This window comes from Pelophylax lessonae (assembly GCF_965119305.1).
Source record: "Pelophylax lessonae genome assembly, chromosome: 5".
Lineage (NCBI taxonomy): Eukaryota > Metazoa > Chordata > Amphibia > Anura > Ranidae > Pelophylax > Pelophylax lessonae.
The window spans coordinates 379,157,747-379,173,041 of NC_138772.1; the positions used below are offsets into that span (position 1 = coordinate 379,157,747).

The 15,295-nt window shown below is 43.7% G+C and overlaps 1 protein-coding gene across 5 annotated transcripts in view; it reads right to left on the reverse strand.

The window, feature by feature from the left end:
• The window catches only part of RNMT (RNA guanine-7 methyltransferase), a 95,734-nt gene that overhangs the window by 66,321 nt on the left and 14,118 nt on the right, over positions 1 to 15,295 (reverse strand). The window contains exons 3-4 of one of the 5 annotated variants that reach the window (XM_082258483.1): positions 6,309 to 6,422; positions 6,033 to 6,149 (exon numbers count right to left, since the gene is read on the reverse strand). In XM_082258483.1, coding sequence (XP_082114609.1) covers positions 6,033 to 6,149; positions 6,309 to 6,422 — 231 coding nt within the window. Of the gene's footprint in view, positions 1 to 6,032; positions 6,150 to 6,308; positions 6,426 to 15,295 lie in introns of all 5 variants that reach the window. The other 4 variants (XM_082258482.1, XM_082258486.1, XM_082258484.1 and 1 more) reach the window with 4 other exon arrangements.

Here is a 15,295-nt window from a genome sequence, read left to right on the forward strand (position 1 = left end):
AAAAGGAAATCTAGTTGAACTACCGCCACCAGAGATCCTGTCCCCAATATATCCACTTTAAGTGTATGTTCCAGAAAGACATAAAATACTAGCCCCCTGGTCTGTAATGCATAAGCAATTGAGATTTATGCCATCAAGCAGTTAACAGAATCCAGGGCCTAGGTGAAAACTTGCTCTGTGACTGCCATGCATTATATATCATCCAGTGGAAGTACTGGGGGACCGGGTAAAAAGCGTGAAGGTGAGCGCACCAAGTGGTGTGTATAGTGGATATTAGTAACCTATGATAGCTCCAGCTTTCACTCCTCCCTGACCATTGCCAATGTTTAGTTGGAATGAGTCACCCAGAAAGAGAAGTACACTGAAGTAATTTGAATATCTTACTCAGGTGAGAAGCACCCAAAGTCTCTCAATTCCTAAATGTCTTAGGCTGGCTATACATTATACAATCCCTAGTTGGATACAATTGAGAGTGTCGTTTAGACTTGATCTCACATCACCCAGTCCTTGGCAAATCCAAACAATTGCACAAGATAAGTGAACATTCATGGCCAGGCTCCAGGTCAGGCCTGGTAGTAAATTAAAGCTGCCGACATCCAAAGCTTGACAATGTGGCCAGAGTGGTCAGAAGTGCCCCACCTGCCTGTGATAATGAGCAGTCTTTAGGCACAGGTTTGTCTAGGCAGCCCTTGCATACAGGGCTACCCAGGATCCAGTCAATTCTATGCTGCAGGATCCACAAAAATCAAGCACAAAGACTAGATTGCAACCAGACCAAGGGGGAAGGGAAAGCTTCTGACTTATTTTACAGGAGGGACTAATCCTTTTAGGATTCTTTTGCCACAGGTTGCTTATTCACTTTAGGCAAAAATTTTTGGCCAGATTAGCTGCCATTTGCCCTCATAGGAAGCACCTGCTTTGGGAGGGATTGCACAAGATAAGTGAACATGCATGGCCAGCCTTGACCTGGTTAGGCCTGGTAGTAAATTGAGGGCCCTTTTAAATGGACTATTTTGCTCAGCGGGGGTCGATCCGCCGAGTAGTCAGATGACAGCTCTGTCTCCGTTTACTTTGCAGAGACGGACCTGTCAGATCCCCGCTCTCCTCTAATGGGAGATCGAATTAAAACAGACTGTCTATCCATTTTCTTCCATTCCTCCAGATGGATGGACAATAGGGTTTCCATCTGTCTGGATTTCAGCGGAGATGTCACCGCAGACATCCGCTGCTCCATAGGGATGCATGGAGAATCCAATCAGGTCCACCTGGAAAAAACTGACAGGGGGACCTGATCAGAAAGCCCATGTGAAAGGGCCCTAAAGCTGCTGACATCCTGAGCCTGAAAATGTGGCCAGCATTCATTAGTGCACCACCTGCCTGTGATACCGAGCAGTCATTAGGCACAGGTTTGTCTATGCAGCCCTTGCATAGAGGGCTTATCCAGGATCCAGCCAATTATATGTTGCAGGATCCAAACCCAGCACCAAGACCTGATTACATGCACAATGTAGGGAGAGGAAGGTGTCTGACTTATTTTACACAGGAGACATTAATAATCCTTTTTAGGACTCCATGCGATTCTTTAGCCAACATTTTGTTGATGCATTTTTGGCAAAGTGTTTTTTCCATTCTGGAAGAAAACTGACCGCAAGAAGCGCATGCCTTACTACTGGTCTTTGCCTTTTTCTGTAATAAAAAAAAAAATAAAAAAAAAAAAAAGGGGCCCCATGAGGTAGGCAGTTCCCATATACCACCGTCAAAGACGTTTGTGGTGCAGTAAAGACAGAGGGAACTTGTGTGCTCTGGCTTACCAGGATCTGCAGGGCAGGGTACTGAGGAATCCGACATGGTTAGTCCCAGGAAAAGGAACCCAGCATAGGGACCTTATACTGCTTCCTGGCCAAGACCCAGCCCCGCCCCCAGCTGCCCACGTGCAGGTTGGATATACCTGCACAGTCCTTTCACTGGAATCCTGTAGTATTTTTTGATATGGATCCACCACTCTGCGTTGGTGTTTTGAAAAGGGATTACTTGAAGGTTTTCTTTTCTGAAAATTACGCCGCCGCCCAGAAGGGACGGCCGACCTAGATGGGTACTGAAGGGGGAGAAGGCTTTGGGGGTGCGGAACCGAGGCACATCACTGGGGCTAGCAGTAACCAGCCTAGTAGAATATTCCCGAAGTGTCCAGGTATGATGTAAAGGATACCACTTAGGCATCTTTAGAACTGGGGGGATAGTTGCATACCCCTCAGTAGGGGTGAAACTTCAGGTGAGGGCTAGCATTGCCCCATTGTGCTAACCCAGACCTTCCTACCCAGGGCTCCGTGAGCTGAAAGGGAGGCTGGTCAGGGAGGCTCCTGCAGCGTAGCAAGGAGACTGAAATACCCAACAGGTGTAGCTCCTAGAGGAAACACAATCAAAACTGAGGCAGAAGGTATGACTGAAGTTTTTTTTTTTTTTTTTTTTATGGTGGACTATTGTGTTTCCTGTTTCAGGTGGGAGGAGCCTTTCTCAGCTGGTGCCCTGGAAGACATTTAGAGAAAACCTACATTAGGTGTCCAGGTCCCACCTATGTTACCAAATTACAGCCACTGGAGGTGCTCACAGGGCTGAAGGAGAAGTTCCAGGACCCCATGGGTATAGGGCGGAAGTAACGTTAGCTTGGGGGCAAACCACCTCTACATCTCCTCGAGCTCCGTGAGCACCCAGTGTCCGTGATTTGCTATCATCAGCAGGACCGAGACACCTATGCAGATTATTTTGCTTTTGGCCAGATATGTACAGAGGGTTTTAACATTTTTAATAAAACTGCCCACTAGATGGCACTTTTCCCTTTCTATATACACGCATCGGAGCGATTTGGTGAAATTGCATGTGACACACCGCATTCCTGCTCAAATCACATGCGATTCTTTGAGTGTGATTTGCGCCTATTCATTTTGTATTGACACAAATTGCACCACAAAGTATCAGGTGCAAGGCAATCTTGAGTAAGGGCAGATCCATTTACTTTCTAGAATCCATCTGCCTTTAGCTCAAGCATGCAGACAGGAGGCTATACTTAGCTAAGCATGTGTTGTAAGTGTTCGGATTACAAGCACAGGGGTTGCAAATACATAGTAAAACTAAAGCCCCGTACACACGCACAGATCGTCGTCATACAAATGTTCGTATTTTCTCCCCGGGAAGTCGGTGTCTGTTGAAAAGTGCAAAGACAGCACAAGGACAGCACAAGAATTTTGTCCGCAGACTTCAGCTGACTGCAGAAGTGATGTCATGTAATGGTTAACTTTCCCTGTGTTTTTTATTTTCTGAGCATGCCCAGTCTTGCAAATCTGCGGTCTGTCGGCTGATTTCTGTACTGACAGGCGAACAATCGTCCGTTCTGGTGTCCGCAGACAAAAATTTTCATGTTTGCAAGAAAGACTCTTGTCCGCAGATTGTGTGCAGACAGCTGTCGGAGGCACCATACTAACATGCGTACAATCGGCAGATCTTTCGTCCGCCGACGTTTGTATGACGACGATCTGTGCGTGTGTACGGGGCTTAAGACAGCCTAATTATGTTGTTACTTTGCTTGATAAATATACTCACGGTGTCCAAACCATTCATCAGGGAGCAGCACAGTGGCTTAGTGGTTAGCACTCCTACTCCTGTCTTACAGCACTTGGGTCCTTGAATATGCGTGAATGGACTTTAAATTGTAAGCTCATTGAGGGGCAGAGACTGATGTGAATGTACAGTGCTCAGTATAAGCACAGTAAAGTGCTCAGTATAGGCTGAAGCAGCAGCAACATGCTTTTAAACACGTCCTCATTTCCCAGCCAAGTCAGGCAACCTCTTCATCCAGGCTGCGGGTTCCATCCCTGGTCCGGTTGGCTCCCTGCAGCAGCAGCTCCCTCCTGCCTCTGCTCATGGCCGAAGCTGGAGAATTCCACAGCGGCTCCGGGCTCCAAAGGCAGCAGCTTTGACTTTTACCACTTTGCACAAGTTCCCCTTTTGCGAGTGTGTTTTTAATCATGAATATATAAATATTGTTCACCTTGGCACATTTTATACAGATTTTCCCCTCTAAAGAGCACTCCGCAGTGGATCACTCTTCAGAGGGCAGTTGACAGGGATTGAGGAGATGCATAGCCGGTTTAACATCTTTGCATTTTATACAATACTTATCTTGCAGTGGGCTTTATAACAATACCTCCAGGGTTATGAGCTGCTGGGCAGTTTTCCCTGCTGCTTGCTTTTTGCTTTAGTAAATAAGTACACCCCAACAGATTTTTCAGAAAACTTTTAACTTTCCTTTCAGAATCATTTTCTATAGGTCACTGTACTACAAAATATTTCCACAAATGTGGGCCATTGGTTGCAACCAAGATTTGTTAATCTGCACAAAGTATTTTTCCGAACAAATTCATGCAAGACCATGTTGCAAAAATGAATACACCCAGCGGTGGTATTCGCCGGTTCGCACCAGTTTGTTCGAACCAGTTACTAACATTTTACAAGTTCGCCGAAACGGTGCAAGCCGGAGATCGGGCCGGTCAGATTCTCCTATATAAACGCTGCAGCACTCGGCTCTCCCTGTCCTGCACGAGCCGGGTACAAGTTCTGCACTACAGGCAGACTTTGCTTCCTGGTTGGCACTGACGTTTTCCCCCATAGGAAGCTGGCTGGGCTGAGACTCCGCTATCTATTGGCTGAGGAGGTAGCAGGAGGCTCCGTCCATCCCTCTTTTTCTTTCCTCCTTTCTTTCTCCATCCCTTCCCCCCCCCCCCCCTCTCTCTCTCCATACAGGGGAAGGGGGGGGGGTTTGCTGTGTCCACCACCACTCACTAATGTACTAACTTCCTGCTTTTAAAAACCAGTTCTGGACTGGAAGGTTTTCCCCCTTCATGACAAGGCCACTTTTTGTGATTCGGCATTGCGCTACTTTAAAGCGGTAGTATCCCGCTTTTTGACACTTTTACCTACAGGTAAGCCTATAATAAGGCTTACCTGTAGGTACAAATAATATCTCCTAAACCGGCACGGTTTAGGAGATATTTGCAGTGCATGCAGCCGCTTGCGCGAGCGGCGCATGCGCTCTGAAGGTTCGGGGGGGACCTTCAATTTTGTTTGCCGGGAGCTTGCCGGAAAATCACTCCCGCGCGCATGCGCGGGAGTGACGTCATCGCGGCTCCGGACAAACATCGCGCCGGAAGCCGTCTCTTTCGGCCAATCACCGCCGAACCCGGAAGAGATGGCGAGGGATCATGGCAGCGCCCGCAGCAATGTCCGGGGGTCCGTGTCGGGGCTTCGTTCTAAGGTAATTTACACATAATGGGCTAGTATGCGATGCATACTAGCTCATTATGCCTTTGTCTTGCAGGTTTTTTTTTTTTTTAGGGTTTACAACCGCTTTAACTGACAATTGCGCGGTCGTGTGATGCCGTACCCAAATAAAATTGATGTACTTTTTTCCCCCACAAATAGAGCTTTCTCTTGGTGGCATTTGATCACCTGTGAGTTTATTTTTTACGCTATAGACAAAAAAAGAGCAACAATTCTGGAAAAAAAAATAATATTTTTCATTTTCTACTATACGTTCCCTTAAAAAAATCAAAAATCTAATTTTTCATCATTTTAGGCCAATTTGTATTCTGCTATATATTTTTGGTAAAAAAAAAAAAAAATAAGCATATTTTGATTGAACTAGGGGAAATATTTATGTCCTTTTATTTATTTTGTTTACTAATAATGGCAGTGATCTGCGATTTTTAGCGGGAGTGCAACATTGCGGCGAACAGATCAGCCCCCTGACATTAGATTAAAAGAATTACACCATGCTTGAAAGTTGGAACTGGTAACTAAAATTTTTGAATTCCACCACTGAATACACCCCAATGAAAGTCTTAGGAGCAAGCCTACTTACTAAAGCTTACTAGGACCATGTCATTCACATATTGCCTTTTTTTTTTTAAACCACTAAAGTTTAAAACATTTCTGCAATGGTTTAAATACTAAGAAGCTGGGAAAAAAGCAAGACTGCATACCACTTTCTTAGCTGGTGATTCCAAAGCATCAGATTTCCTCTTGAGCGAACCGCTAGATACACTGGTAGCCGATTGGTTTTCAACCGAATCATCTGATGGATCACCTGAGGGTGGCTGCTAGAAAGGAAACAAGCTTTGTTTGGCACACTAGGATCATTCTGAATTGTCTTTAAATTACATTCTATATAAAAAAAGTTTTTTTAAACCACTAAAGTTTAAAACATTTCTGCAATGGTTTAAATACTAAGAAGCTGGCAAAAAAGCAAGACTGCATACCACTTTCTTAGCTGGTGATTCCAAAGCATCAGATTTCCTCTTGAGCGAACAGCTAGATACACTGGTACCGGATTGGTTTTCAACCGAATCATCTGATGGATCACCTGAGGGTGGCTGCTAGAAAGGAAACAAGCTTTGTTTGGTACACTAGGATCATTCTGAATGGTCTTTAAATTACATTCTATATAAAAAAAAAAAAAAAAAAAGTTACATGCTGGGAAAGTAGAAAGTTATAGGAAAATTGTATTAATTTTTTACAATGGTTCAAAACAGACATTACTAAACATTAGTGTACACAGTGCACATGTACAAGCTGCCTTTGCGTGCTGCAATCTGCCTCCACACTCGTCGGTGAGACGTATGGTTTGTGGTGTTCTTCCCCTTCCCTCTGCACTCATTGGGACTTCTCTGGTTTTTGTGGTGGGAGCACCTTGAGACATGTGTTTTCTATAAAGATTCTCAATTAATATATGTACACTAATATGATTATTGTTATACAGGAATATTCAGAAAAACTGAAGTTTGCAGTACAATTAATATATACGCCTGAAGAAGCAGTAAAGAAAAACTGCGAAACATGTCGGGTTGATCCGGTATTTATATCGGAGATATTAGAAGAACTACATCCTGTATATGTACTCCTGTACTGATATTTTATATTGCTTGTTGTATGTTCAATATTTTTTTCTCTGTTGCTTGTCATTTTAAAATTTTGGAATAAAAATTCATAAAGTTTTATATAATTGGTATTATCTTATATACTTCTTTATAAAATTAGAGCCAAGTACCATTTAAAAATCCCAGTTGCCCTCACAATTTCCATTTCCGTCTTTTTTCTCTATTCTATTATTTCTGGGAAAATCTCTTCACTCCTTTTTTTCTTTGAGTAGGACAGACCCTACCACCTGGTCTTGCCTCTCTTCTACTATGGGGCTATCCCCAACTCTATAAATCGATGACTTCAAGGGATGTCGGTACATTTTAGGATTAGATATTACTGAAAAACACTTTTTCACTGACTTTTTTTTTGTTTCTCATACAGCAGAGGCTCTAAATATTATCCTTCTACAATTTTGGAAAACATTATCCAACAGCTCTTGCAGCACAGGGTACGTCAAAACTTACCAGTGAGGAAAAAGAGAAGATCTGTGTGTGCTCAGCAGATGATCTAGGCATGTTGAGCCCTTTATAGTGACAAAGCCTGCACATCAGAGGAAGGGCTAGTTTCCCCATGCAATTTTGCAGTCCTTAGAAGAGACACTGGGGGAAGAGGGTGACAACACTGCTGCTTGAACAGTGGCAATTCAGAGTTGTCAGCCCTATGCAGGAGGTTAGATCAATAGGTAAGAGATGTTGGAAGCAAAGGGAACTAACTTGGACACACATGTAGGAGGGGGAATGTTTTAGGAATGTACAATTAGTAGAGAAATTATTTTTTTCCGTAGAGATGCACTTCAAGAAGCTTCTCCTACATATGTCCATGAGAATCAGAGCACTTGTTAGGAAGCCCGTGGTTCCCTTATTTTCCAAGAGAGTATAGAGTCTGGAGCCAGCCTACAAATCGGTCACTCGGAGGTTAATTGGTGGCTAATGCAAGTCATGACCAAAAAATAAAATACCCGATACCCAAAACTTTAGGTATGAGTGGTCTAAAACTGCAAAGACAAATATGCACAGAGCACAGCCCACAAGGAAGAAAAGAAAATGACATTTTCAAAAGTCTGCTTCCAGCATACTAGGTAATTTATAAAAAAAAAAATAAAGATAGCTCACCAGTCCAACACCAATATAATGCACAGTGCTGTATCCCATAGAATAAGATAAAGGTCCTTCAGATGAGTGTAAACAGATCCTAACTAAAAGATCAGCACGTCAGGGTAACCATCACATTTAAAGGTCAAATGCAATAAGAAATGATATAGGCTGAAATTCCTCAACAATGCTGTATGTTTTTTTTTAAACCCCTGTGAATAAATAAAAATGACCTTTCAGAAGAAATTGTGATGACAGAAAACAGAAGAAGGATTGCCAAAGCTGATCTCCAAATGTTAGTTGCCTGGGCTCTCATGGCGACCCTATGGCTTCAATACTTCCTGAGTCAGTGACCTGTAACAAGCATCTTTCTGTATCTGCTGTGGAACCATGATTGCAATTAAGTTCCTACAGATTGTAAGCTCTAACGAGCAGGGCCCTCTGATTCCTTTTATTCCAAATTGTATTTTAACTGTAATGTCTGCCTTCATTTTGTTAAGCACTGCGCAAACTGTTGGCGCTATATAAAGCCTGTATGATAATAATAATACTGATAATACAACTGAGCACAGATGAAAAATGAGTCCATAAATGTAATGCGAGAAACAGGTTTATTTAAAAAGAAAAATACAGCAGTCAAACACCCTTGACACTCACATATAATGTCCTAATCAAAGTGTTTATTAAAAAAAAAAAAAAAAAAAAAAAAACACACACACAATCTAGACCACACACACAATCTAGACCAGTGTTTCTCAACCGGGGTTCCTCCACGATTCAAAATTGCAGCAGATGTAGATTCGCCCAATGTGGTTTCCAGTATTCCCACTGCGTGCTGACAGTAGGTACTGTCCGCAGGCATTGATACCCGATGCCTTCTATCTAGGTCCGGCTCAGAGAAAGAGGGCAGAGCCGGGAAGAATGCAGAGAGTGGGAGCCTCAAATTCACACCATGGAGGCGGGAAGCACAGAGCGGGAGCCGTGAATAAAGACTATGGAGGCGGGAAGCACAGAGCAGGAGCCGTGAATGAAGTCTATGGAGGCGAGAAGCACAGAGCGGGAGCCGTGAATGAAGACTATGGGAGGCGGGGAGCACAGAGCGGGAGCCATGACTATGGAGGTGGGGGAGCAAAGAAAAAAAAAAAGCACATGGTTTAATCGAAAGGGGAGTTCCTGGTGTACAGAAGGGGTGAATGCAGACCATAACAGGAGGGGACATCCTGTGTATAGCAGTACTGAATTCAAATTGCAGAGAACAGGAACACAGCAGGATCAGGCTGAATGTAGCAGCAGGGGAGATTAGATTAGCTTTTATACTATGCAATAATTATACATAATACTATTATAATCTCACCTCCTGCTACATTCAGCCTGATCCAGCTGCGTGCCCCCCCACTCTGCTCCCCCCTCTGCAGTATGCATTCACCTGCTACCATACACAGGATCTCACCTACTACAACATTCAGCCACGTGCTCCCATTCTCAGCACTCCTCCTGGCACCACCCACTGAGTTCAAAGGAGCTGAAATTAGAGGAGGCACAAGGTATCAATGCACATTGACTGTACCCGCTGACAGTGTGCATTGAAAACATTTGTATCAAGTGCATATTTTTTTCTGCTCAGAAATATGCAACATGTATGCATTTGTCTGCAGAGAAAAAAAAAAAAAACACAAATGACACCAACATGGTCGTGTGAACCGGGCACACAGAAATCAGATGTTTTCTTTATGTCCTTGCAGAGACCTATGTTAGGAAAAGCATGTCTGCACATGGTATGAACAAGACTAAAGTATTCTGTGCAGGTCAAACATTTTCCATCACTTCTTATGCATATATGCTGTGTACAAGGCCCAACTGTTCCTGTAGTCTGCTGCTTTATAAAGGACTCTCGATATTTGCCAGTTTTGTTCAAGTTCAACAAAGCTTTGATCACAGCATATGTGCAAAAAAACAAACTTGATTGAAAATATGTGCAGTATGCTTCGTCACCTTGAATCTCAACATAAACACGCTACGTCGCCAGCTCTGGAGACTGAGCTTATACGAACACGTCAACAAATAGCTGATCTCCTTCTGTTTAGAGCTAAAGCAGCTATACAGAGGAGTCGAGGCGGGGGCTATGAATACGGAGATAAATGTGGGAAACTACTTGCACACTCCGTGAGAGACCAGAAACGTTCAACCTATGTCCCTAATATTGTTTCAATGCAAGGCCATAAGCTGTCCCCCCAAACAGATTGTGGGGGAGTTTGGCCGATTCTATTCCTCATTGTATTCACTAACAGATGCCACCACCCCTATCCCGGTAATGGAGGATTATCTTGTAACGTCCCGTCTTCCTACACTCTCTACTGAGATAAGAGAGCAGATAGATGAAGCGATTACTCTGGCAGAGGTTCAACAGACAATAGGTGCCATGAAGCTGAAGAAGGCCCCCCGGACCGGATGGCTTTACGCTCCAATATTTTCAAGTTTTTCTTTCTACCCTGGGTCCGTACCTGGTCAGACTCTATAACTCTGCGAAGGAAGGGGCCAACATGCTTAGAGACACCTTAGCAGCGCATATTACTGTTATCCTGAAAGAAGGAAAGGACCCTACATCTTGTGGAAGCTACAGGCCCATTTCTTTTCGGAATATTGATTTGAAAAAAAAATTTACGAAAATATTGGCCAATCGATTAGCCCCACATCTTCTTGACCTTGTCCACCTTGACCAGGTGGGCTTTGTTCCTAGCCGAGAGGCTAGGGACAACACCACTAAAGTCCTAAACTTGATCCACGTGGCTAATACCTCCCGAATACCGAATGTTTTCATTAATACTGACGCGGAAAAAGCCTTTGATAGGGTGAATTGGCGTTTCATGTTTACGGTCCTTAAATATATAGGCTTGGGAAGTAATATGCTGCGCTGGATCACTAGTATATACTCAAATCCCACCGCACAGGTCAAGGTGAACGGTCTTCTATCCGATCCTCTTCCCATCAATGGTACGAGACAGGGCTGCCCTTTGTCCCCCCTTTTAATTGCCCTTTCGTTGGAACCCTTCCTTTGAACTATACGCCAGAACTCAGATATCCAGGGATTGAAGGTTGGTGAAAGTCATTATAAGATATCCGCCTACGCTGATGATCCTTATGTTTGCGTTGACGAACCCGACTGTCTCCCTTCCGAATTTACTATGGGAACTGACCAGGTACGGATCCCTTTCGAACTTTAAAATTAATTTTAGTAAATCGGAGGCGATGGGAGTTCGCCCGCCTCTCCTACATACTCTACAAACAAGCTTTGGCTTCCGATGGACCGATAGGGCTTTACGCTATCTTGGTACCTTTATTCCATGTTTATCTAGGGTCTATGATCTGAATTTTCCCCCCCTGATCGGGGAGACACGTACCCTCTTGGATAAGTGGCATACGGGTCTCTACTCATGGTTTGGCAGATGTAACCTGATAAAGATGAGTATATTGCCCAAACACATTTATTTGATGAGGGTTTTTCCGGTTCGGCTGCCTGCCCATTTGATTCATTCCCTTTTCACTAAATTTGTTTGGGCACAGAAAAGACCTCGCCTTACGCGGACGCAATTGTTCCCGGCCAAAACCATGTGGTGGCTTAGCTCTCCCGGATATACAGAAGTATTTCCAGGCAGCTCATCTGAGTAGAGTGGTTGATTGGTGCCGACATCAGGCATCTAAACTGTGGATCAGTATAGAACAAGCACAGACGAATATTCCTCTTAGGGGAGCACTTTGGTGCTACCCAGACTTGCCATAGCAATTGCGTCTTCACCCCCTTGTGGGTACCACGCTGCAAACATGCCATCAGGCTATCACGCGGTACTCTTTCTCCCCCTTGCTCTCCATTATTTTCCGTGATCGGAAATCCGCGGTTCATGCCGGGTCTTTCGTCACCAGATTTGGTGACGATGGGCGCATCCGGATACACTCGGGTCGTCCAGCTTCTGGTATCGGACATTGGAGACTTTGACGACTTTGACGACCGCGGACGGCTATTTCTGGCTTACTTTCTGGTCTGCCTTGCAACTCCATCACTTTCTACATACTCTACCGAATCCTGCAGACTTCGCACGTGGTTTGACTAAATTTGAAGAATACTGCCTGAAAGAGGGGGCTCTGCCACATACGCTTTCTTTATTTCTTTATTATACAGTTTACCAACGATTCCGTTGGATAGTCCTCCTTTGCCGCGTTTGACTAAATGGGCATCTGACCTACACCGCACCTTCACACCATCGCAAATACAGAATATTGTTTTGTTTTCCTTTAAATCGACTATTTGCACCAAAATCCAAGAGACCAACTTTAAGGTATTGACCAGGTGGTATTATACACCTCATAAACTTCATAGGATCTTTCCAAACGCATCGGCGAATTGCTGGCGTTGTGGGGGGGGGGATGCAACATTACTCCATATTTTTTGGTCTTGCCCGAAACTTTCAGTATATAAGTCTGAGGTTAGACCTATTGTTCAAAAATTTACGGAATATTCTATCCAGGAGGATCTGACCCTTTTTTTGCTCCACTTATCAGACATACCCACACAGCGATATGAGAAATTGGTGGTGCGTCATTTAATTAATGCAGCGAAGGCATGTATCCCCGCGCTGTGGAAAAATCCTTGTCCCCCCTACGGTAAAGGACTGGCTACAGAGGGTAGAGGCTATCAATAAGATAGAGGACTTGGTGCTGACATCACATTGTAAGCGGGAGCTATACCATGAGACCTGGGAGCTTTGGAACACTTTTATTTCGTCTGATGAGGGTATTGCCCTGTTGCATTCATGAATGGAGATGGGGGGGTGGTCTCCTCAGTCAGGGACGACTTTGTGGCCTTTTTCTTTTTCCCTCTATTCCTTCTCTCCCCCCCCCCCCTTTTTTTTTTTCTTTGTCTTGTTCTAATAAAAGTGGGGCAAATACGGAATGGTCGGGCAATCTGAGGGCCTATTTTACTGCCAGCCTTGATTACATGTTGTGGGAAGGTATATAAATTTAATGAGACCCTCTTGCGTGGGTCCATGGAGGGGGTAGTGTTGATTTGAGTTACTTTTTTATGATTGCCTGAGTTTTTATGATCGTTTTTGCTTCGTTGTATGCCTTTTTGTGTTCTAAAATAAAAGTTATATTTGGAAAAAAAAAAAAAAAAAAAAAAAAAAAAAAAAAAAGAATATGTGCAGATTTGACTTGCACAGAAAATTTTGGGCTTGTTCTAACGTAGGTCTTGGCAAGGACAAAGAAAACAATTGGATTTCTGTGTGCCCTGTTCACACCACAACATTGATACTATTATTTAATTCCATTTCTACAGCTCACGGACCAGATCCAATGTTCCGTGAGCTGTTGACCTGAAAAAAAAATGTAGGGGTTCCCCAAGATACAAAACTTTTTGCCAGGGGTTCCCTTCAGGGTAAAAAGGCTGAGAAACACTGATCTAGACAGTACAATCCCTCCATATAACGTGCAAAAGATCTGTGAGCATTTCAAAAGGCACTATAAAGTTAGCCCAATATTTTTGTATAATGTGAAAGGTGATGTTACATCAATTAAACAGATACCCAAAAAAAAAGCACACTCATGGAATGGCGACAAACTACGATACTTAAAAATCTCCATAGGCGACCCTTTAAAATATTTTTACAGGTTACCTGTGTAGAGTTACAGAGGAGGTCTTTCCCTAAAATTATTGCTCTCAATTTAACTGATTGCTGAGATACCTACGTGTGGTTTGAACACAGTTTACATATACGTGCTCAACGTACGTATGCATGCACTTCTGCTTTTTTACTTATTTTTACACTGACCCCCTTATTTTAATTTTTTTTAAATCAACTTTTATTCCTATTACAAGGAATGTAAACATGTTTTTTTCTTTTACAAAAGGAAGGACGACCGGTCCTCTTCATTGAGAGATCTGGAGTAAAAAAGTGCTTCATTTACCTTTCAAGGGGGAGGGTGAGCTTTTCCTCTAACAAAAAAAATTAAAAATATTTTACTGTGGGCTGAGAACAGGAAGTGATGTCATGGGTCACTCTGGTCCTCCAAGGCCACGGAAACGAATGGGGGCCATCTTGCCCTCACTTGTCTCCATACCTTGCTAACGGCCACATCGGATCGCTCCTGGGTTTCACCAATGGCTTCAGTAAGCAGAGGAAATCCGCCTGCGGGGCCAATTTTATCTTACACAGAATCACCCATAGTAAGCTGCTGTCATAACCCCAGTATTTAACATTAAAGTAATGATATATTTTTACTATAGGCTGGTCGGCAAGTGGTCCAGTGCCTTGCCAAGCAGAAATAAAGATTATGGACACATGCCTTCTAGTGTATAATCACTCTGACTTGGATGCACAGTACAGCTCTCACATGTGATAATGTGATTAGTGTTCTGTGCAGGAGGAAGGACCTTCCACTATCATGAATGACCTGGTGAAATAAAACCCAGACAAGAAACCTCTTATTTGCTCCGTTAAACATACTATTGAAAGGGCTTTATAATATCAGTTCCATAAATGCACAAAGAATACTTGCTAATCTTGACAATGTCAGAGTTGCCCTGTGTTACTGCTAGGAGTCCAATTAAGTCAGCCATACTTTCATCCACGTATGAGCTAGCCAATTATAAACAAGTCTATCGATAGACTTGTGTACCACCAACCCGTCTCAAATTGGGACTAAAAAAAGAATTAAAAACTTTATGATGTGGTGAAAAGGAAAGGGGTAAGGTCTGAGGATTTTGAAAAAACAAATGGGCAAAAAAGACAGCACTCAGACCACAAAAATGGTGTGTGTTGGCAGCCCGCGGGAGGATGCAGTAACTGAGTGCATTTCTGGCAGGTCAACAGGTATATTTCTGTACTTGCAGGGTCTTTGAAAAGACGCATTTGCAAATGTGTGCTTATTACACAGTACTAGGGCTGCACGATATTGGGGAAAAAAGTATATTGCGATATTTCGTTTTTAACGATATATACCGCGATATTTCTCCAGTCTCCGGAGGAGGGATCAGTTAGCAGAGCTCAGCTTTCTGCCAGGGGATCCACCACACTCCTAGAACTTCTCCCGCCTGAGCCTTCTGTCGGAGCCAGAGTGTAGAGGAAGCGGGCTGTCGGTAGCAGCCTTTGTCCCGCAGTGCTCCTCCGCCATGCTCCGGACGTCTCTCCCCTCTCCTGCTGCAAACACTGTTCCGCCGCCATGCAATCCGCCCCATACTCCAG